The sequence below is a fragment of the Diabrotica virgifera genome, chromosome 10 (assembly GCF_917563875.1).
Source record: "Diabrotica virgifera virgifera chromosome 10, PGI_DIABVI_V3a".
In the NCBI taxonomy this organism is placed as follows: Eukaryota; Metazoa; Arthropoda; class Insecta; order Coleoptera; family Chrysomelidae; genus Diabrotica; species Diabrotica virgifera.
This window is the reverse complement of record NC_065452.1, coordinates 147,156,789-147,182,253: the sequence shown is the minus strand read 5'-3', so window position 1 is coordinate 147,182,253 and position 25,465 is coordinate 147,156,789. Positions and strand designations below refer to the sequence as shown.

At 32.9% G+C, this 25,465-nt stretch overlaps 1 protein-coding gene across 19 annotated transcripts in view; it reads left to right on the top strand.

The window, feature by feature from the left end:
• The window catches only part of LOC126893466 (protein claret segregational-like), a 649,821-nt gene extending 640,251 nt beyond the window's left edge, over positions 1-9,570 (top strand). For 12 of the 19 annotated variants that reach the window (XM_050663699.1, XM_050663687.1, XM_050663703.1 and 9 more), the window contains one exon: positions 5,340-9,565. In XM_050663699.1, coding sequence (XP_050519656.1) covers positions 5,340-6,025 — 686 coding nt within the window. In that variant the 3' untranslated portion in view covers positions 6,026-9,565. Of the gene's footprint in view, positions 1-5,339 lie in introns of all 19 variants that reach the window. The other 7 variants (XM_050663696.1, XM_050663702.1, XM_050663689.1 and 4 more) reach the window with 4 other exon arrangements.
• The last annotated feature ends 15,895 nt before the right edge of the window (positions 9,571-25,465 follow it).

Sequence of the window (25,465 nt, the reverse complement as noted above, 5' to 3'; positions counted from 1 at the left end):
GCGATTAATGCGGCGTCGTCTGCATAACACAATACTTTGATTTCTTTATTCCCCATTCTGTAACCATGACCTTTACGTACTGCTTCTATTATTTCGTCCATTATTATATTAAAGAGCAGTGGGCTTAATGAGTCACCTTGTCTGACTCCACTTTGTACTGGTATAAACTGCGTTAGTTTTCCATTTATCTTTGCCTGTATTCGATTATGAAAGTAGATGTTTTCGATGGTTTGTATAATATTGATTGGTATGTTTCTTCCATACAGTAAATGTAAGACGTCTTCGACTTGGATGCGATCGAAAGCCTTTGTCAGGTCTATAAAACATAGATATGCTGGTTTATTGTACTCAATGGCCTTTTCTGTGATTTGTCTCAGTACAAATACGGCGTCTACGCAGGATCTTCCGGATCTGAATCCTTGTTGTTCATCTGATAAAGTTGTTAGTTTATTGATTTTGTTGGTTAGGACTTTTGTGGTTAGCTTAAGTGCGGTGTTTAGTAGATTTATACCTCTATAATTGTTGGGGTCTTCTTTGTCTCCTTTTTTGAACATTGGTATCATTATGCTGTTTCTCCATGCGTCTGGTATCTTGCAGTGCAATATTAGTTTTTGTATAAGTTTTGTCATCTCTAGGGTTATACTTTCTCCTTCGTATTTTAGAAGCTCGTTGGTTATTCCGTCTGGTCCTGGTGACTTCCTATTTTTGAGTGAATTTATGGCTACCCCAACTTCCTGAAAACTGATTTCAATTTCGTGTCTTAATTCAGGTAGGTTATTATTTTGATTATGATTTTCCTTTCCTTTAAACAGTTCCGTCAAGTATCTTTCCCATTCGTTTGCTTCTAAATTTAATATAAATAAAAGTTATTATAGTCGGTCAGCTGTATGACGGGACAGAGCCGGTCGGTCGGCCCCAATAGTCGATTGAGGACAGGAAGCATTTTGGCTCGCAATTTTTCCGTCCAGCATGGATTTACTTGAAATTTTCACAGAAGGTAGGAAATAGTCCAAGGATCATTTTCTATATCATGCCACTATCATACGCTAAAACCTTGGGGGTGGTTGCCACCCCATCTCGGGGGCGGGAATTTTTTATTACATTTTAACCCAATGTAATTCGATGCAAAAAGTGATTCTAAGAAAAAAATGTTTTTACATTTTCTTCGTAAAACTAAGATTTTTCGAGTTATTCGCGTTTGAAAATAACAGTTTTTCGACGAAAAAATCGACTTTTTTAGAGGGTTTTTTGAGAATACCTCGAAAAATATGCATTTAATCAAAAAAATTTTAGATATCAAAATTGTATCTTTTAGTAACACAAACCAAACTCTTTTCCAATAACATCTTTAAGACAAATACAAACCGAGATACGGCATGTTAAATGTTAGCTTTTTCGTCAAATGCATAATTTGAAATATTCAAAGACAAATAATGGGAAAAATTTGCATTTTTCGAGGAAAACTTAAATTATCTTTTTTCAAGTATACAATTAGACCTTTCAAAAAAAAATAAGAAGTATCTAGCATGAAAATTAAGCGACTTATAATCAAAAAATATCGGTCCTTGCTTTTCTCTACGAAAAAATCAGTGAAAACAACCCCTTAACTACCTTCCTAATTCAAAATTGGTCTTCACCTTTCTGTAGTTCCTTTTACATTTATATTATCAATACACTCAAGGAGTTTGTCCTATTTAAAATGCCTAATTTTGGAAAAATGTTATATCTCACTGTATACTGATTTTCAGCCTTAGTAAATGGATTTAATTACCTTCGTAGGAAAGCAACTTTGATACCCTCTCAGTAATGAGACCCCTTAAAAACGATTTTGTAGGATTTTTAAAGAGCTATAAGACTGGGTAAATTAAATTCCGTAACATGTCTTAGTTATAAGATTCCGTAAAACAGCTATATTTGGCTAACTATTCACTGTAATGAAAATATGTGCACAGGGTAATTTTAGTCATTAAAAAAGCTACAATTTAGTAGTTTATAATTTTTTTCATATCTTTAGTATTTTCGAAATTATTTTGAAGTAAAAGGTGAAAAATACCAAATTGCAAAAAATCAATTTTTTTAAAACTCTAATTTTTCCAAAATTAGGCATTTTAAATAGGTCAAACTCCTTGAGTGTATTGATAATATAAATATAAAAGGAACTACAGAAAGGTGAAGACCAATTTTGAATTAGGATGGTAGTTAGTGGGTTGTTTTCACTGATTTTTTCGTAGAGAAAAGCGGGTACCGACTTTTTTTTGTGTCGCTTAATTTGCATGCTAAAAACTTTTTATTATTTTTTTTTTGAAAGGTCTAATTGTATGCTTGAAAAAAGATTATTTAAGTTTTCCTCGAAAAATGCAAATTTGTCCCATTATTTGACGAAAAAAGCTAACTTTTAACATGCCGTATTTCGGTTTGTATTGGTCTTAAAGATATTATAGGAAAAGAATTTGGTTTGTGTTACTAAAAGATACAATTTCTATATCAACAATTTTTTTGATTAAATGCATATTTTTCGAGGTATTCTCAAAAAACCCTCTAAAAAAGTCGATTTTTTCGTCGAAAAACTGTTATTTTCAAGCGCGAATAACTCGAAAAATATTAGTTTTACGAAGAAAATGTAAAAAACATTTTTTTCTTAGAATCACTTTTTCCATCGAATTACATGGTTAAAATGTAATAAAAAATTCTCACCCCCGAGATGGGGTGGCAACCACCCCAAGGTTTTAGCGTATGATAGCGGCATGATATAAAAAATTATCCTTGGACTATTCCCTACCTTCTGTGCAAATTTCAAGTAAATCCATGCTGGACGAAAAAATTGCGAGCCAAAATGCTTCATTTCCTCAATCGACTATTGGGGCCGACCGACCGGCTCTGTCCCGTCATACAGCTGACCGACTATAATAACTTTTATTTATATTTAATTTAGAATGTGTGTACTGATTTTCAGCCTTAGTAAATGGAAATAATTACCTTCGTAGCAAAGCAACTTTGATACCCTCTCAGTAACCCCTGTTCTACGTTTCGGTTGACCGACCGCAGTATGTTTCTCTACACACTCACAGTAATCAACTGTGAAACCTCTGGCTTTAGTAAATTCAAATAGATTTTTCAGCGCCGCCTCTTGGTCTATCCTTATTTTTGTTTTGTTCCGGGTTTTGTTTGCCGAGTTTTTCAAATCTTGTCCATGTTCATTTTTGTGAATGTCCAGGTTTGAGCGTGTAAGTGAGAACAGGAAGGATACAAGAATCAAACACTTTGGTTCGAAGGTTTTGTAGTATCTTTTGTCTTTCAGTATGTATGAGAGTTTTCCGAATGCCAACTATTACCCTGACTGTCATGAGTCCAGTAGAGACGTGATAATTCAGATGTCCGCATATTTTATTATTTTTTCAAAACTGTTTAGGGGCTGTCCATTAATCACGTGATGCTCGAAAGGGGGGGGAGGGGTCCATGAAAAATCACGAAACATCACAAGGGGGTAGGGGGGTTCAGTAATATAAGTAATATATCACGTGTATTTTTTTTTCGGAAAATGCCCGATACTCAACCCGTTACGTGTATTTACTTTTTTGTCAAATGCGTACAAAAATCGAAAGCGGCATTGCTGTGACTAATATTAAAAAAAAATCCATTTCCCTTTCATAATATACACAACCCAGCAAACTGGTTCCACCTAAATTATCTTGAATGTTATGATAAAAGCGACCCATTTCAAATCGTTTTGTTGTGAATCTAGCATATGTTTCCACTAAATAGGAATACTGACCGGGACTCTGTCGCCGTCTCCGATTTTTTATTTATGAGCCTTTAGTCTTACATGTGTTTTACCTACTATCTTATGAATTGGAAATTCTCAAAATCCTGTCAGTTTTATATCGTTATTTTGTCACTGAATACATGCGTTTAAACCGTTTTTAACTTCGTACTTTTTTCATCACAATGTCTAGGTGATCTGTATAAAGAACTATTTACAGAGTATAAGAAAAGTAAAAATCTTGGTGTCGCTCAAAAAGAATTTAATGAATTGTGGGTTAACGGGAAACAAAAATATACAAAGGAAGAATTTATGAAGTGGGCCAATGATCTTTTACTAGATTACCGCCGAAAGAGCCAAGCAAAGAGGTCTTTCAATATTCTCTTTTATTATTCTACTACTAAAAAGATAATTTAAAATTTGTTAGTGACTATATATTTTTATGGACATTGTTCTAATACTAAGAATTCACCTATGTAGTTTTATTTGCAGTATTATGGTATTGTTAAATCTTACATTTTTTATAACATTGATAAAGTAAATGTAATTACTTTACAAATAAAATATGCATAGCGTACATACCTACAGCTGAGTCCACGAGTCTTTACCCGTGTTTCATCATTTAATTAAAGCATACGAAATAAGTCGATGAAAAAGTCGGAAATTGAAATTTACTAAACGCAATAGCAAGTGACAGTAAGTAACTACCTATCCTATCACGGGTTAAAATTTGAGTTATCAAAAATATGTGTTTTATCTCGCCAGGTATAGGGCTTTTCATCGATTGTCATTTGTTTCGAGCTTCTGTCATATGTTGTATAATCTGTGTATAATATTAATATACACGGATTATACCACATATGACAGAAGCTCGTACAATCTTTATCGTATGAAAAAATACCTATAATCCGTGTATATTAATATTATACACAGATTATACAACATAATATGTCATATTATGACAGAAGCTCGAAACAAATGACTGTGAATGAAGAGCCCTATTAATGACGCACGAGTAAAGACTCGTGGACTGAAGTGTACCTTAAATATTACTTAAATCCAAAACATATCTTTTAATTCGTGGCATTTTGAATTCTTTATTTTAATATTATATGAAATAAAATTGCTGGGGATGATAATATTATCATTAACTCATTTGCATGATAATTACATATTATGTATAATACATTTAGTAATATGTATATGTAATACTAATTTAGTACAAAAAGTTTCTCAGATTTCTTTCATTATTTTATGTCAGTCAAAAACAACCTGCTACCTTTCTGTCTACCTCTAAACGTTATTATTGTGGTCTTTAATTTTTTATAATAAAATTAGATGATGTGTATTTTACAATTATTTAAAAAATATATTTTTTGTAGATACTAAAAAATACACGTGATATAGGGTAGGGGGGGGGGGGTTAGTTTTAAACCTCACCATGTATCACCAAGGGGTAGGGGGGGTTAAAAAATGCCAAAAAAAAACATCACGTGATTAATGGACGGCCCCTTATGTCTTCAGCTCTTTGAGCAATGTCAATGTAATATTTTAAATTAATTCGTTTTGTGTATTTTAGGAATGATTCCGAGGACCATTAATTTAATTTTTGACACGATTAAAGACCTGAAAAGTTGTAAATGGCAGTATGACGTTACTGCCAGTTTTTTAGAAATATATAATGAAAATGTAAGGGACCTGCTGGATTCTGATTCAAACCAGAACTTAGAAATTATGTACAATGAAGGACGAGGGATCCAAGTGCCAAATTTAAAAGACGAGGAGATTTTCTCGTTTGCAGATTTTAAAAAATACATGAAAAAAGCGCAAAAAAATAGAGCTGTAGCGGCCACAGACGTTAATCAGCATAGCTCACGTTCGCACGCTGTTACCAAAATCACTATCAAGGGGAGAAACGAAGAAACCAATGCAACTTGGACCGGTTCTGTCAATCTGGTTGATTTGGCGGGGTCAGAATCAGCAAAGGTAAATCAAGGAGCTCGTCTAACCGAAACAAAAAATATCAATAAGAGCTTGTCTGCTCTGCAAACCGTAATGATGTCGCTACACAATCAAGATAAGCATGTACCTTACCGAAATTCAAAACTGACATATCTACTACAGTCGTCTTTAGGAGGAAATTCAAAGACACTTATGATTGTTAATATTTCTCCATTTCAGGAGACATGTTTAGAAAGTATCAACTCATTACGGTTTGCATCGAAAGTAAAAGAGGTAAAAACCAAAATTAAAAGAAATAAATAAATGTAACAAACCTGTCTGAATTAATTATAATTAATTATTTATTATTAATTATGTACTATTTGTAAAATGAATGTTTGTGTAATTATTGTAAAGGACACATCGTATGGAAAATATAATGTCACTCAAATGAAATAAAAAATAGAATAGCCTCGAAATTACAATAATTTCATATCATTGCGCCAGCTCATAATAGTATTTATAAATGACAGTTTTATGAACTTTTAAACATGTGATTTAGATCAAATGTAATTACAATTTACACCGTTATTAATCAAAATTTAGAGTTGGCGTAATGATATGAAATGATTGTAATTTTGAGACGAATTGATTCATCTAAATTTAAGTAACATTGTATTTTCCATAAGTTGTGTGCGGTGTCCTTTGCATCATATATTTTTTATATAGAACTGAATTGATGTTCTGGTGATTGAATCGAATTGATGAACAAAATTAACATATTTGTTGGCTGTGCCTGCGGCAAACATTAAAAAAGTGTTTTATTCTATGAGTAGGTACCACGAGCTTGCTTAGGATTTGTTTCAGAAACATTAGGCTCTACTAGATCCTGCAAGCTATATTCAGGCTTTCTATTTTTCGTTGAAACATCGTAGTCGTTAATTTTAGTGTTATTTTTTAATTTTTGACATTGCAGTATGAATTATCTTTGGCAACTCTGACTACAGCAATGGTTTTCTATGTATTACTGACTAAGAGGGCTTACAAAACATAAGGAATCCCCGTAAAACATAAACAAAAAGAATAAAATGAAAGTATTTACATCCCAGGCAACCAAATAACGTTTACAAAACGTTGAAAAGACGTCATAATTATCACCAAACCACGTCAGTTTATCACGTTTTTTCGACGTCAAAAGTCACCTGAATTTGTCTCATCATAATTGACGTCATTTGTATCACGTTTGAAATACGTGATATCAAAAACGTAGTGTTTTTATGTCGTTTTTTAGATTATTTTTCATTTTATGGTTATGGTTTTAAAAATACACAATAATTATTCGTATGAGCATTGCAATTTTTCATTGAACTGTTGTTAATTTAGGCCATAGGTTAAAAGTAAAACCAAATGGAAGACTCTAAATTACATAGAATTACAATACCCTCAATGCAACATTATTATAGAATTTTCACTTTTTATATATACTTACTATGTCAAAACTGAAACAACATATAAACTAATAAATAATTTATACATAACTTATAAATAATTAACAAATTAATTTAATTAAACTCGATAATACATAATTGGAACAATAATAACAAAAAGTGTACAAATATTGGCATTTGCAGATGATGTTGATATCATAGCTAGAAGCAAAAGAGAAATGATAGAATCATTTAATGCTATCGAAAGAGCGGCACAAAACAGTGGCCTAAATAATAATGAAATAAAAACGAAATACATGAAGGCCAGCAAATCGACAGGCCAAAGAAACCTACAGAATCGTGACAATAGGAGACTATAACATCGAAAGCGTAAAAAATTTTACATATCTAGGTTCACTAGTTACCGCAGTGACAATGTCAGCGAAGAAGTTAAGAGAAGAATACATATTGCTAATAAAACATAATGGACTCATTAAACATCTAAGATCTAACAACATCACTAGAAAAACCAAATGCAAAATATGCAAAACCCTGATAAAACCGGTCCTTACATATAGATCAGAGACATGGACACTATCGAAAAGCGATGAGAACTTATTAGGTACGTTTGAACGAAAAATCCTTAGACACATATATAAGGGGGTGAAAGAAAATGACGTATGGCGCAGAAGATATAATTTTGAACTATACGCAGCATACAACGAACCCGACGTCATAACATCCATAAAGATCGGACGTCTGCGCTGGATGGGCCATGTTGAACGAATGTTGGAGACCGAAACACCAAAACATATAATGAAGCAAACACCAGTAGGGAGAAGGTCAAAGGGAAGACCCAAACTTAGATACATGGAACAAGATCTGAAAACGCTTGAGATTACCCACTGGAAGAACAAAGCAAGGAACAGAACAGAATGGCGGAAAATCCTAGAACAAGCCAGGACCCAAAAAGGGTTGTCGAGCTACTGATGATGATGAATACATAATTGGTTTACCAGTTGTTCAGAAAATAAACACCAAAACAAATTAAAACATAACCTCAAACAGTTTTCAAGAATAATTATTGCATTAAACTAACTCATTTGAGAAAAACGGAATAAAATCAATTAATTAACACCTTTCTTCAACTAAATATCTAAATTTTTTTTTTATTATCTCCCTTTATTGACAATCAGATATAAAACAAACATCTATAAGTCAATTTGTTGGTCTTACATTAAATTAAATTATTGTAATTGTGGTGACAAAATATCTAAATGAAAAGTCTTATTTTACCACACAAAGCATGTAAACAATAAATTAAAAATTTCTTATGAAAATTGTTTGGAGTTATAAGCAGTAAGTCTTTAAGCTCCTCCCAATTTTCTGACGTCAGACTTACGCTCGATTTCATAATAAAGTTAAAGTGGACTTTAAACTTAAGTTGGTACCTTTACAATGCAATTCCTATGGGAAAATGTCAACTTTAAAGTGAACTTTAGTTAATGTTCACTTTAAGTTGATTATGAAACCGGGCGTAAGGCTGTCTGAAATGAAAACGTGTTTTTAAACTGATTTTAACGTCATTAATTTTACGTAAATCCCGTGTATATATTCAACCAAATACTGACGTTTTCTCGACGTTATTGACGTCACTTGGTTGCCTGGGATTATAATCAAGATATTCCCCGTAAAACATAAACGAAAATGATTGCCAATTTGTGAGATTTTAATTCCATAGTTTTTTTATTTAAGCAAATAAACAATGTTCTGTAACACGTTGTTTGAACCCCTTTTCGCGCCTATAACGCACCGTAACGTTTTATAAGACTCCCAAACATGTGCCATATTATAGAAATTACAAGGTTTTATACAGTGCTAGTCAAAAGTCCGTACCCCCCTGTTATCTTTTGAACGGTTATACCTATAATAGTGAAATTTGGAGGGAGGAAATAAACGGACGTAAGCTTCTTAACTAGTCATGACAGGTGACGTAATAGTGACAGATGACGTTACAGAGCCACTGTGACCGATAATTTTAAATGGGACCTTATGGCAAGTGATACCTTGTTTGAAAGGTATTCAAAATACCTATTCAGTCATACTAATTTTTTTGAGTTTAAGTTGATTTTGATTTTGGTGAATAAATTAAATAAACATAATATTGTAGTTTCGCATTTAATTAATAAAAATTCAAATGTCCGCCTATGGTTTTTTTGTCAAAAAAATTGACGTTTTTCAATTCTCTAGTAGTTTTTACGACAACATCAACCTTTTTGACAAGTAATCATAGGCGGAATTTAGAACTTGTATTAATTAAATGCGAAACTACAATTTTATATTATTTCATTTATTCATCAAAATTAGCTTAAACTCAAACAAAATTAGTATGTTTGAATAGGTATTTTCAATACCTTTCAAATGATGTGTCACTTGTCATAAGGTCCCATTTAAAATTATCTGTCACAGTGGCGCTGTAAAGTCATCTGTCACTATTACGTCACCTGTCATAACTAGTTAGGAAGCTTACGTCCGTTTATTTCCTCCCTCCAAATTTCATAGGTATAATCGTTCAAAAGATACGAGGGGGGTACGGACTTTTGACTAGCACTGTATAAATCTCGGAGTATATTAAAAAACGCTTTATCAATAATTAGCTTTTTGAAAAAATATACCGAGAGCATCAGTTCACTTCGTTTTGTTTCCAAAGTTAAAGAAGTAAAATTTAAAATCAAAAGAAATAAATGAAACCTGGCTGAATGGGTTATAATTGTTTCAGTATTGTTGATAAATTGTATTTGTAGTCATAGTAAATTTGTATAATAAGTATGTTCGAGAAGACAGTCAGAGACTAGTCCTACTAGTTTTTTTTAATTTTTGACATTACAGTATGAATTGACTTTGGCAATACTGACTACAGCAATGGTTTTCTATGTATTACTGACTAAGGGCCTACAAAATGAAAGTATCTACATCCCAGGCAACCAAACAACGTTTACAAAACGTTAAAAAGACGTCATAATTATCACCAAAGCATGTCAGTTTATCACGTTTTTTCGACGTCGAAAATCACGTGAATTTGTCCCATCATAATTGACGTCATTTGTATCACGTTTGAAATACGTGATATCAAAAACGTAGTTTTTATGTCGTTTTTTAGATTATTTTTCATTTTGTGGTTATGTTTTTAAAAATACACAATAATCATTCGTATGAGCATTGCAATTTTTCATTTAACTGTTGTAAATGTAGGCCATAGGTTGAAAGTAAAACCAAATGGAAGACTCTCGAAATTGTATAGAATTACAATACCCTTAATGCAACATTATATAGAATTTTCACTTTTTATATATACTTACTGTGTCAAAACTGAAACAACATATAAACTAATAAATAATTTATTAACAAATTAATTTAATTAAGCTCGATAATACATAATTGGTTCACCAGTTGTTCAGAAAATAAACACCAAAACAAATTAAAACATAACCTCAGACAGTTTTGAAGAAGGATTATTGCATTAAACTAACTCACTTGAGAAAAACGAATAAAAATCTCTTAATTAACACGTTTCTTCAACTAAATATCTAAATGAAGAGTCTTATTTTACCACACAAAGCACGTAAACAAGAAATGAAAAATTTCTTATGGAAATTTTTTGGAGTCATAAGCAGTACGTCTTTAAGCTCCTCCCAATTTTCTGACGTCAGACTTACGCTCGATTTCATAAAAAAATTAAAGGGGACTTTAAACTTAAGTTGGTAGAGATAGTGTAAACACTCCTGACCATGGAGCTGCGCGAAGGCGGAGTCAAAATGTCAAAATTCACAGAAAGACAGAAAGGTTCTATTGTAGATACAGTGCGTTTCGCATGAAAGTGGGGACTAAACCAAATTTCGTCTACTGCGCCGTGGTCAGGAGTGTTTGCACTATCTTTACCTTTACAATGAAATTTCTATGGGAAAATGTCAACTTTACAGTGAACTTTAGTTAATGCTCACTTTAAGTTGATTATGAAACCGGGCGTAAGGCTGTCTGAAATGAAAACGTGTTTTTAAACAGATTTTAACGTCATTAATTTTACGTAAATCCCGTGTATATATTCAACCAAATACTGACGTTTTCTCAACGTTATTGACGTCACTTGGTTGCCTGGGATTATAATCAAGATATTCCCCGTAAAACATAAACGAAAATGATTGCCCATTTGTGAGATTTTAATTCCATAGTTTTTTATTTAAGCAAATAAACAATGTTCTGTAACACGTTGTTTGAACCCCTTTTCGCGCCTATAATGCACCTTAACGTTTTATAAGACTCCCAAACATGTGCCATATTATAGAAATTACAAAGGTTTTATATAAATCTCGGGAGTACATTAAAAAACGCTTTATCAATAATTCTCTTTTTGAAAAAACATACTGAGAACATCAGTTCACTTCGTTTTGTTTCCAAAGTTAAAGTAAAAGTTAAAATCAAAAGAAATAAATGAAACCTGGCTGAATGGGTTATAATTGTTTCAGTATTGTTTATAAATTGTATTTGTAGTCATAGTAAATTTGTATAATAAGTATGTTCGAGAAGACAGTCAGAGACTACTCCTACTAGTTTTTTTTTTGACATTACAGTATGAATTGACTTTGGCAACACTGACTACAGCCAGTGGCGGCTCGTGATTACTAAAAGAGGCGGTGCACAAATAGATAAATTTACCATAGGTAAATTTACCCTTAACACAACTTAATACGTAAATTTACCGGGTACTGGATGAAAAAGGATTTTTTTTTTTCGTTTTTTGACACAGTATCTTGAAAATTGATATTTATGTATAATTAGATGATCGCATGGATAAAGAATTATGAAAATAAGGCAAAGCATAATATTTATTTTATCGTAAATATGCACTAAATCAATGATACCATGTCTTGCCCATGTAGAATCGGTCCCAAACAAAACACACACGAAACAGAAAAATGCATTTTTTTTATCACATCCACAAATCCGGCAATTTTTTTAATATATTAATATATAATAGTATTTATTTAAAATCTTTGCACAGCCTTCAAAATTTGAAGAGCTAGATGAAATTTCAAATCAACGCTAAAAAGTTGTAGATACGCAAAAACCATTCTAACACTAGAAAAGTCACATTCTAAAACACACTCGAGCCAAAGTTTGTCTGGCTCGGAATCTCATAAGCCCCGCCGTCCGTTGTAAGCTGACCGCGTCTACCTTTTCCTATGCTTTTGAAGTCAAATCTCGAGCCATACGGAATGGTGCTCGGGCAGAGTAACTCACAGGAATTATTTGTTTTTTCGTGGATATTAAGTTACATAATGATAAATAATGTATGTAGATAATGCATTGATATTAAAAAAAGCATAGTAAAAATAATATTATTTTTATTGTTCAATCTGTTTTCCTGTAAGTATATTTTTCAGAGCCAGTGCCATGGCTCGGTGGCCCCTTAGGACCAGCCGCCACTGACTACAGCAATGGTTTTCTATGTATTACTGACTAAGGGCCTACAAAATGAAAGTATCTACATCCCAGGCAAATAAACGTTTACAAAACGTTAAAAAGACGTCATAATTATCACCAAAGCACGTCAGTTTATCACGTTTTTTCGACGTCGAAAATCACGTGAATTTTTCCCATCATAATTGACGTCATTTGTATCACGTTTGAAATACGTGATATCAAAAACGTAGTTTTTATGTCGTTTTTTAGATTATTTTTCATTTTGTGGTTATGTTTTTAAAAATACACAATAATCATTCGTATGAGCATTGCAATTTTTCATTTAACTGTTGTAAATGTAGGCCATATGTTGAAAGTAAAACCAAATGGAAGACTCTCGAAATTGTATAGAATTACAATACCCTTAATGCAACATTATATAGAATTTTCACTTTTTATATATACTTACTGTGTCAAAACTGAAACAACATATAAACTAATAAATAATTTATTAACAAATTAATTTAATTAAGCTCGATAATACATAATTGGTTAACCAGTTGTTCAGAAAATAAACACCAAAACAAATTAAAAACATAACCTCAGACAGTTTTGAAGAAGGATTATTGCATTAAACTAACTCACTTGAGAAAAACGAATAAAAATCTCTTAATTAACACGTTTCTTCAACTAAATATCTAAATGAAGAGTCTTATTTTACCACACAAAGCACGTAAACAATAAATGAAAAATTTCTTATGAGAATTGTTTAGAGTTATAAGCAGTAAGTCTTTAAGCTCCTCCCAATTTTCTGACGTCAGACTTAAGCTCGATTTCATAATAAAGTTAAAGTGGACTTTAAACTTAAGTTGGTACCTTTACAATGCAATTCCTATGGGAAAATGTCAACTTTAAAGTGAACTTTAGTTAATGTTCACTTTAAGTTGATTATGAAACAGGGCGTAAGGCTGTCTGAAATGAAAACGTGTTTTTAAACGGATTTTAACGTCATTAATTTTATGTAAATCCCGTGTATATATTCAACCAAATACTGACGTTTTCTCGACGTTATTGACGTCACTTGGTTGCCTGGGATTATAATCAAGATATTCCCCGTAAAACATAAACGAAAATGGTTGCCCATTGGTGAGAGTTTAATTCCATAGTTTTTTATTTAAGCAAATAAACAATGTTCTGTAACACGTTGTTTGAACCCCTTTTCGCGCCTATAAGGCACCTTAACGTTTTATAAGACTCCCAAACATGTGCCATATTAAAGAAATTACAAAGGTTTTATATAAATCTCGGGAGTACATTAAAAAACGCTTTATCAATCATTCTCTTTTTGAAAAAACATACTGAGAACATCAGTTCACTTCGTTTTGTTTCCAAAGTTAAAGTAAAAGTTAAAATCAAAAGAAATAAATGAAACCTGGCTGAATGGGTTATAATTGTTTCAGTATTGTTTATAAATTGTATTTGTAGTCATAGTAAATTTGTATAAGTATGTTCGAGGAGACGGTCAGAGACTAGTCCTACTAGTTTTTTTTAATTATTGACATTACAGTATGAATTGACTTTGGCAACACTGACTACAGCAATGGTTTTCTATGTATTACTGACTAAGGGCCTACAAAATGAAAGTATCTACATCCCAGGCAACCAAACAACGTTTACAAAACGTTAAAAAGACGTCATAATTATCACCAAAGCACGTCAGTTTATCACGTTTTTTCGACGTCGAAAATCACGTGAATTTGTCCCATCATAATTGACGTCATTTGTATCACGTTTGAAATACGTGATATCAAAAACGTAGTTTTTATGTCGTTTTTTAGATTATTTTTCATTTTGTGGTTATGTTTTTAAAAATACACAATAACCATTCGTATGAGCATTGCAATTTTTCATTTAACTGTTGTAAATGTAGGCCATAGGTTGAAAGTAAAACCAAATGGAAGACTCTCGAAATTGTATAGAATTACAATACCCTTAATGCAACATTATATAGAATTTTCACTTTTTATATATACTTACTGTGTCAAAACTGAAACGACATATAAACTAATAAATAATTTATTAACAAATTAATTTAATTAAGCTCGATAATACATAATTGGTTAACCAGTTGTTCAGAAAATAAACACCAAAACAAATTAAAACATAACCTCAGACAGTTTTGAAGAAGGATTATTGCATTAAACTAACTCACTTGAGAAAAACGAATAAACATCTCTTAATTAACACGTTTCTTCAACTAAATATCTAAATGAAGAGTTATTTTACCACACAAAGCACGTAAACAAGAAATGAAAAATTTCTTATGGAAATTTTTTGGAGTCATAAGCAGTACGTCTTTAAGCTCCTCCCAATTTTCTGACGTCAGACTTACGCTCGATTTCATAAAAAAATTAAAGGGGACTTTAAACTTAAGTTGGTAGAGATAGTGTAAACACTCCTGACCATGGAGCTGCGCGAAGGCGGAGTCAAAATGTCAAAATTCACAGAAAGACAGAAAGGTTCTATTGTAGATACAGTGCGTTTCGCATGAAAGTGGGGACTAAACCAAATTTCGTCTACTGCGCCGTGGTCAGGAGTGTTTGCACTATCTTTACCTTTACAATGAAATTTCTATGGGAAAATGTCAACTTTACAGTGAACTTTAGTTAATGTTCACTTTAGTTAATGTTCACTTTAAGTTGATTATGAAACCGGGCGTAAGGCTGTCTGAAATGAAAACGTGTTTTTAAACGGATTTTAACGTCATTAATTTTACGTAAATCCCGTGTATATATTCAACCAAATACTGACGTTTTCTCAACGTTATTGACGTCACTTGGTTGCCTGGGATTATAATCAAGATATTCCCCGTAAAACATAAACGAAAATGATTGCCCATTTGTGAGATTTTAATTCCATAGTTTTTTATTTAAGCAAATAAACAATGTTCTGTAACACGTTGTTTGAACCCCTTTTCGCGCCTATAACGCACCTTAACGTTTTATAAGACTCCCAAACATGTGCCATATTATAGAAATTACAAAGGTTTTATATAAATCTCGGGAGTACATTAAAAAACGCTTTATCAATAATTCTCTTTTTGAAAAAACATACTGAGAACATCAGTTCACTTCGTTTTGTTTCCAAAGTTAAAGTAAAAGTTAAAATCAAAAGAAATAAATGAAACCTGGCTGAATGGGTTATAATTGTTTCAGTATTGTTTATAAATTTTATTTGTAGTCATAGTAAATTTGTATAATAAGTATGTTCGCGGTGACAGTCAGGGACTAGTCCACGACAAGTGAAGCATGCACACTTTAAAATAATACCGTTGATAGATAAATATAATATACAAGGTATAGTTACTATTAATTAATATTAATAATAATTGATTATATATATATAACAGCACTACAAGCCTTAGAGGCCCTTGGCTTCGATAGTCTTGACTAATTTCTTCCACTTTTTGCGGTCCTGTACTTGTCCTCTCCAGTCTCTTGTACCCATTTCTTCTAGGTCAGTCCGGACGGCATCAAACCACTTCCTTCGTGGTCTCCCTCTTCTTTTCTTCCCTTGTTCTTCTGCTGATAAAACTCTTAGGACGTTTCTTTCTTGTGACATTCGTAAAACATGACCCAACCATCTAACTCTCTGTGCCTTGATTTTCTGAGTTATTTTAGATTTCTTATACATCTCCATTAGCTCCTGGTTTGCTCTTCTGCGCCATTCCCCTTTAGCCTCCTTTATACCACCAAAAATGTTTCTCAATATTTTTCTCTCCCAAACCTCTAGCTTTTTTTCTACTTTATGGTTCATTGTCCAAGTTTCACATGCATACAACACCGTTGGTCTCACTATTGTTTCATATGCTCGGATCTTGGCTGCCCTGGACACGTTTTTTGCCTCCAACAGTGCGTTTAATGAACCTACTGCTTTGCTACCTTTTAACAACCGTTTATCTATCTCTCTCTCTCTCTCTCTCTCTCTCTTCGTCTCCTTTATTTGTAACGTTACTCCAAGGTACTCAATTTCAGTTACCTTCTCAAATTTATAATCTATCATATGATCATATGAATTCCTTTTGTGTTCTTTTTCTTCGGAGTTATTTTGTTTTGGTATAAATGGAACATAAATTTTACCGATTACTAAGCAGTGGTCTGATCCGCAATCAGCCCCTCTGAAAGCTCTAACATCCTGGATGCTAAATTTTGCATTTTGTCTCGAGATTAGATAGTCAATGATTGACTTAAGTCCACGTGTATGTTGGTACCAAGTAAATTTATGGATGTCCCTATGTTCAAAGAATGTGTTGTATATTTTAAGTTCATACTCCTCGCATAGATTGATCAACCTTATCCCATTGTCGTTAATTCTTTCTTCTCCATATTTTCCCACTACATTACTGTGGTCTTGTTTGCCTACTCTGGCATTTAAATCTCCTGCTATAATCAATTCGTGCGTATTCGAAACCTGTTCTATTTGATCTTTTAATATTTCTTCAAAATTGTCTTTTACTGCTATCTGGGCATCGTCATTGGGAGCATATACCCCTGGGATCGTAATCGTTCTTCCTCTAATTGAGAGGGTCAGTTTTATTATTCTTTCGTTTATAGCATCCCATGATTGTATTTGGTTTTTCCATCGTTTGTTAATCATTACTGATATCCCTGCTTTCGCTCTTTCACTTTTTAATACTCCCGTGTAGCAGTGTATATAATTCTTAAGATCTTCACAGGCGTTTCCCTTCTTCTTTGTTTCCGAGAGGATAATCAGGTCCAAGTTTCTTTTTTCTACTTCCATAAGAATTTCTCTTTGTTTATTTCTAATTCCTTGTATATTCCAAAAACCAATATTCAATGTCCATTTTCGTTGCCGTGTTCGTCTTTGATTAAAACTGTCCCGTTTCCGAGGCCAATTTCTGGGTGTTTTAGCTTTTGTTTATTTTTTTACGGGTGTAGGGTTGCTGGCCCTACGACCTAACCCTCCTCCTTTTTCCGGGCTTGGGACCGGCAAGAATGACCGTCAAGCTACTCGATCCACCCAACAATCATTCCAGGCGGAGTTATTATAAATTCATAAATTACCTTGCACTACTCACAGTATTTTCGTTTTTATTTAATTTTGTGAAAACTTTGAAAACTGTTTATTAAAGTAGATAGTCTAATATTTATTATGAAATAACTCTTATGCAGTATCGATGAATAGATGAATAGAGTGTAACTAAAAACATTCGTTTATATTGAAAATTGTACACAAAACTTATATTAATTTTGATTGAAGTTCTAGAAGGGCAAGATTTTAAAAAATGGTTTAAAATTGATTACTTACCTTCCTCTGACATATTCTAACTACCCATAACTGTCCCAAAAATCACTTGAATTAAAAAATAAAGAAATCGCAAATCGTAAAAAAGGGTAGTACAATATACAATATGTAATGTTATAATGTAATATCTCACAGCTCGCGTTACGTAGTGACAGCTGTCAAATTTGTATGATTAGGTTGTTTAAGGAGGGGATAGTGGTAGATATCGTCATTATATAACTACCTGCTTTAGGGACAAGAATTGGCCCGAAATGCTAGTTTTTGAAATAAACTGCTCGTCAAAAGTTAGGGATATAGAAAATTATGCTGATTTTCATAGTTGATTTTTTCGCGAACAGACGGATTATGCTATTTTTTTTTATTTTAGACTTTTCTTTAGTATTTACACAGTTGTGCAAAGGTTTACTCAAACTTATTTTTTGTACTTATACCGGGTGGAAGAAAAAAATATGTTTTTCTTGTGTTAAGTTTGAGACACCCTGTAGGGAGAACGAAGTACAAATGTGAGTATACATCAGAATAATATTGTAGTCTTATGTTTTGTGAACATGCTGTTGTTTGAATGTCCCTGATATCTTTAGAAACAAAAAAAAATACGGTTTTGTAATTTAACATGTGTTTTAACCGAAACAAAAGTTTGAGACACCTTGTAGGGACAAAAAGGTGAGTATGTCACGATATTATGTTGTAGTCTCATGTTTTTTGAATATTTTATTTTTTAAATTTTTCTGATATCTTTAATAACAAAGAAACTAGACGGTATTACTCTTTAATATGTTTTTCTATGTTTCACATGCGTGATGTGACGCTTGTCGTCAGTTAAAACACATATTAAAGAGTAATATCGTCTAGTTTCTTTGTTATTAAAGATATCAGAGAAATTAAAAAAATTAAATATTCACAAAATATGAGACTACAACAAAATATCGAGGTATACTCACCTTTGTGCCTTTTTCTCCCCACAAGGTGTCTCAAACTTTTGTTTCGGTTAAAACACATGTTAAATTACAAAACCGTCTATTTTTTTATTTTTAAAGATATCAGAGACATTCAAAAAACAAAATGTTCAGAAAACATAAGACTACAATACGATTTCGATATAAACTCCCATTTGTACCTCGTCCTCCCTACAGGGCGTCTGAAACTTAACATAAGAAAAACATTTCTTTTCTTCCACCCGGTATAAGTACAAAAAAAAAGTTAGAGTAAACCTTTGCATAACTGTAAATACTAAAGAAAAGTCTAAAATAATAAAAAAAATTTAGCGGAATCCGTTAATCTGTTCACGAAAAAATCTACCATAAAAATTCAGCAGAATTTTCTATATCCCTAACTTTTGACGAGCAGTTTATTTATTTTGGTCAGCTTTTATGTAAATACCATTCTGTGAATCGTCTAGAGTCTACAATTATCTCTAAGCATATAATAATATATAGGTATAGTATAATATATTATAATGTATATAACTGTATTTTATTTGTTATAATAAATTTGAATTTTAATACATGCGTTTATTATTCCTTTGTCACCTAGGGTCGAAGGGATACAGATCTTTCCTATAACGCTACACCCAAGGTGGCCCTAGCCTTCGCCAGCATCCGCCTGCAAGTATCTCTGTCCCTGGCTGCTGTCCTCTAGTTGTCCACTCTCAATATCTCTTTAGCATCGGTTCTCACTTTGTCTATCCACCTCTTCCTTGGTCTTTCTACTGGCCGACGTCTCACCATAGTTCCGCTAATAGACGGAGAGGCAGCGCTGAAAAATCTCTTTGAATTTACTAAAGCTAAATTTTTCACAGTTGATTACTGTGAGTGTGTAGAGAAACATACTGCGGTCGGTCAAGCGAAACGTAGAACAGGGGTTACTGAGAGGGTATCAAAGTTGCTTATCTACGAAGGTAATTATTTCCATTTACTAACGCTGAAAATCAGTACACACATTCGAAATTGAATATAAATAATAGTTATTATAGTCGGTCAGCTGTATGACGGGACAGAGCCGGTCGGTCGGCCCCAATAGTCGATTGAGGAAATGAAGCATTTTGGCTAGCAATTTTTTCATCCAGCATGGATTTACTTGATATTTTCACAGAAGGTAAAGAATAGTCCAAGGATCATTTTCTATATCATGCCGCTATCATACGCTAAAACCTTGGGGGTAGTTGCCACCCCATCTCGGGGGTGTGAATTTTTTATTACATTCATAAAACTAATATTTTTCGAGTTATTCGCGCTTGAAAATAACAGTTTTTCGACGAAAAAATTAACTTTTTTAGAGGGTTTTTGAGAATACCTCGAAAAATATTCTATATATTTTTGGCGATAAAAAGTTTCTTCAAAAATGATTTTATAGGATTTTTAAAGAGCTATAAGACTGTGTAAATTAAATTCCGTAAGATCCCTTAGTTTTTAATTGGGGCGGGTTTAAAGGGCTCAAATAAAAGGGTGTTTGCTGGTAAATAGAAGTTTTAAACAGCTATATCTGGCTAACTATTCACTGTGATGAAAATCTATGTACAGGGTAATTTTAGTCATTAAAAAAGCTACAATTTAGTAGTTTATATTTTTCGTATCTTCAGTATTTTCGGAGATATTTTGAAGTAAAAGGTGAAAAATACCAAATTGCAAAAAATCAATTTTTCTTTAAACTCCAATTTTTCCAAAATTAGGCATTTTAAATAGGTCAAACTCCTTGAGTGTATTGATAATATAAATATAAAAGGAACTACAGAAAGGTGAAGACCAATTTTGAATTAAGAAGGTTGTTTTCACTAATTTTTTAGTAGAGAAAAGCAAGTACATACCGACATTTTTTTGATTATCAAGTCGCTTAATTTTCATTCTAGAAACTTTTTATTATTATTTTTTAAAAGGTCTAATTGTATACTTGAAAAAAGATTATTTAAGTTTTCCTCGAAAAATGCAAATTTTTCCCATTATTTGGCTTTGAATATTTCAAATTATGCATTTGACGAAAAAAGCTAACCTTTAACATGCCGTATCTCGGTTTGTGTTGGCCTTAAAGATATTATAGGAAAAGAATTTGGTTTGTGTTACTAAAAGATACAATTTCGATATCTACAGTTTTTTTGATTAAATGCATATTTTTCGAGGTATTCTCAAAAACCCTCTAGAAAGTCGATTTTTTCGTCGAAAAACTGTTATTTTCAAGCGCGAATAAATCGAAAAATATTAGTTTTACTAAGAAAATGCAAAAAACATTTTTTTCTTAGAATCACTTTTTCCATCGAAGTACATGGTTAAAATGTAATAAAAAATTCCCATCCCCGAGATGGGGTGGCAATCACCCCCAAGGTTTTAGCGTATGATAGCGGCATGATATAGAAAATGATCCTTGGACTATTCTCTACCTTCTGTGAAAATTTCAAGTAAATCCATGCAGTACGAAAAAATTGAGAGCCAAAATGCTTCATTTCCTCAATCGACTATTGGGGCCGACCGACCGGCTCTGTCCCGTCATACAGCTGACCGACTATAGTAACTTTTATTTATATTTAATTTCGAATGTGTGTACTGATTTTCAGCCTTAGTAAATGGAAATAATTACCTTCGTAGGAAAGCAACTTTGATACCCTCTCAGTAACCCCTGTTCTACGTTTCGCTTGACCGACCACAGTATGTTTTTCTTCACACTCACAGTAATCAACTGTGAAAAATCTAGCTTTAGTAAATTCAAAGAAATTTTTCAGCCTTGCCTCTTGGTCTATAAGCGTTCTACTAGGTGTTCCGTCATTTTCCATTCTTATGAGGTGACCTGCCAGCGCAATCTTTGTATCTTTGCATAATTTGCTACAGAGGGTTCTTTGTAATATTAATGTAACTCGTCAGTGCCGGATTTACCACTAGGCCGACTAGGCCTAGGGCCGCAGCGTTTTGTAAAAAAAACTTTTTTGGTAAAAAAATTTGTACTAATTGAATTGAAATTAGTAAACAATTTTTCAAATAAGAAAATAGCTATTCTGCTAAACACGTGGTACGATATTTTACAATGTTTTGATAAGAGTAGCAAAACATTGCAAAAACTGCTACAGACTTGAATGTGACTTGCAACATACAAATCTCTAAAGGAGTAAGCATTGAGTCTGAGAGACAACTTTGATTCCTATAAAAAAAGATGAAAAGAGTTGTCCAAAAATGGAACCTATATTCCTGAAATAAAAGGACGCCCGAAAAGAAAAGCTCTCCTTGGCTAAGACAAAGAAGATGAATCCATTGAACTCCACTTTAATGGCAAAGAAGACTTAAATATTAATACATTCAATGTTGTAATTGACACGCTTTATTCAGAATTGAATGAAAAATCCGAAGTTTATTTCAGTCTTAATAAAAAATTTGGATTTTTAAACAACTTATCGTCAATTTTCAATGAAGAAATCAGGCTAAAAGTTTCTATTTTGACTAAAAAGTATCGAATCGACATAGATGGTGACTTTGGAAAAGACTGTACTGTTGAAGATATATTTGATGAAGAAAGAGAACCTCATGACAACAAGATTACCAAGCCTCCGATGAATATCTACACTTTTGGAGTATCTTTAACTCATTCATGAAAAACAGTTAACAACATCATTTCCGAATATGGACACGGCTTTGCGCATTCTACTATGCGTGATGACATCTAATGCATCTGGAGATCAATCAGCGCGTTGAAAAGAATCAAAAACTACTTCAGGAACTCGACTTCTGACGAATATTCTAGATCAGTGGTTCTCCCAACCTTTTATGTCTGGCGACCCACCTTCTGATATTTTTTCATATTCGCGACCCATCCCTCGCCCATGATGATACGCTATCCTGTACTCTGTACGTCATTCAGCTACTGTAAAAGCCACGCCGCGACCCACCTGAAATCTGCCCGCGACCCACCGGTTGGGAAACGCTGTTCTAGATGGTCTAGATTTGTTTCAAATGCTGAGCTTTTTCAAACCTTAAAGGGGTGATACACACGCGAGTAAGTACGCGAACTTATGGCTCGCGACCTTTTTCGCGCGTGTATCACCGCAAGTACGCGTACTTTAAGTCCGCCGAGTAAGTACGCCGTCGATCCAACAAGTTTGAAATCTTACTCGTAACCCGTACGTGTATCACTTCCACGAGCCGTGAGCCTCGAGCCATCATGTTATTGCGTTTAAAGTTACACTTATATTTTCACTAATTAAGCAAATTGCCTAGAAATAATTCAACCATTTATTGTTGAAAGGAGACAAGTTACATTTTATAAGTTTTGAGAAAACTGTAAAACACTATTTTATGCTATAGGTACTAAATTATTATTTTTGATTATTTGTTTTTGAGTAAACCTAATTAATTATAGGCTGTTTTATCCTCCTGATGAAAATATTACCCTCTTATCTATGATATTTTGTTTGTTACCCACACTTTTCGATTTCGTCTTTTTTGATTAGTATTAAAAATATATAACACGATAGGATACAATACGAAGTATATAATACGATAAAATTCCTAAATAGCACAAACCACCGACGCGCGACGGCGACCGCGATCTTTAAAACCGCGTACTTTAAGTCTGCCGTGTATCACCGACGGCGAGCCGAGTAAGTCCGCGATCTTTAAATCCGCGTACTTAAAGATTGCGTGTGTATCACGCGCTTTAGACTTTAAAAATTTGATTAAAGATTTTGCAGCCAAAAAAAAACTAGAAATGTCAGTGTTTAGAGTTTAGATATGATATTTATTATGAGTGATGGAGTGGAGTGATCACTAATCCAACTTTATACAAATTAAGAATTTAAGAACATGACATTGACGTTTTTCAGTATAAGAGAATAATGAATAATGAATTGAACTATCTAGAGGTGTATTTGTTGTATTCTTATGCCTGGTTGCACCAACAGATCTTAAGGCGTGCATTAAAGAAACATACGCGTTGCACCATTGAGTCTTAGATCAATTTTCAGCTTGCTACAATGGATTGTCATGTGCATTGCATTGATAAGAATTCAAAATTATGGTGCAACGTATGTGACACTTAAATCGGCCCTATCTATAAGCTGAGCTGGGTTAAGCTGGATCTTAAGATTTGTTGGTGCAACCAGGCATTAATATTTTTATTTTTCAGTACCATAGCCTATTACTAGTACAGTCCATATTATTTTGCTTGTTCTTTTACTTATAATGTCTTTTCAACTCGGCTTTCTTAGTCTTTTGTTGTCATCTGTACTTTTCCCTCGGAATGAAACAAATAGTACTTAATTTTAACAATTAACTACAATTCTAATTAATAATATAATAATTTAAGCAATATTAATAATTTTACAAATAACTGCTGTTTGCTAACATTTTGAATTATATATTTTTTTTCTTCTTCTTAAGGTGCCTTGTCCATTACTGAAGGTTTGCTATAACTGCAACAAATTGGTCTCTATCTTGAGAGGTTCTTAGTATCGAATGTGTGTCCATACCTGTCCAGGCCATAGGCGCCCATACACACGGGCAGGGGGGGGGCCGTCGCCCCCCTAGCTTTTCGGGAAAGAACAAAAATGAAATTTATATTACATAAACGTATTTTTGTCAAAAAATTATTGGATAATTTTGAGAGATAAATTGGAAACAACATATTTATTAATAAAAAAATTCACATATTGGGTAATTCATAGTTTAACAGAAAATCTGTGTGTCTGTGTGTCTGCGACAGCGGTCTATATGGAATGTGCATAATACACATTTCGCACAGTCACGGTGTGCTATTAACAAAAACATTAAAAGAGATTAGAAACGTTTTCTGTCCTTGTGGGATCGGTACTCACCGGAGGGATCGCAGACGTTCGGATACAATTAGCGTCTCTTTGCAAAGACAATGACGTCGACTTTGCAAAGTAACAAGACACTTACTCAACACACACACACACACTACACATTACTCCCCTGACTTAGTGATAAGTTATACAATTACGTGGCTAAAGGTTCTAGTTCTAAACCAAGGCCAAAATCAGAGAAAAAAAAAGATTACAAACGTGGGAACATAATATATACTGTAATTGACACCCAAAATACAAATTAAATTAATCATTTTATCATTTATAATACTGCAAAGAAACTCATATCAGCAAGAAATCCGATCTCTGACCGATAATCACTAATGAGCCATTTGTATTTGAGAACTGGCACTATAAAGATAAAGTGTAAAATCTGTGAAGTGATTATATTTGTTTTCTATTAAGTTTTGTGTACACCGAACAGAACCATCTTCATAAGCAGAAATAAATTCATATTGAAAAATAATTTTTAAAATTTATTGAACATAGTCAAATTTTAGTTTGCAAAAGTATTTTTTTAGTAAGTAGATTATTTTTAAAGTGTACATTATGATGAACAACAATTTTATTTAAATGAAAAACAGGTGATCTTTCATGACGAATGAGTGTTATATACAGGGTGTCCCAAAAGTAGCGGAAAGGTCGAATAATTCGCGAAATGAAAATCGGATCGAAAAACTGAAAAATATGTGTTAAATATTTCTCAAAAATCCATGCGATGACGCTAAACAAGTTCAACACTTCAACCCCTGTGTG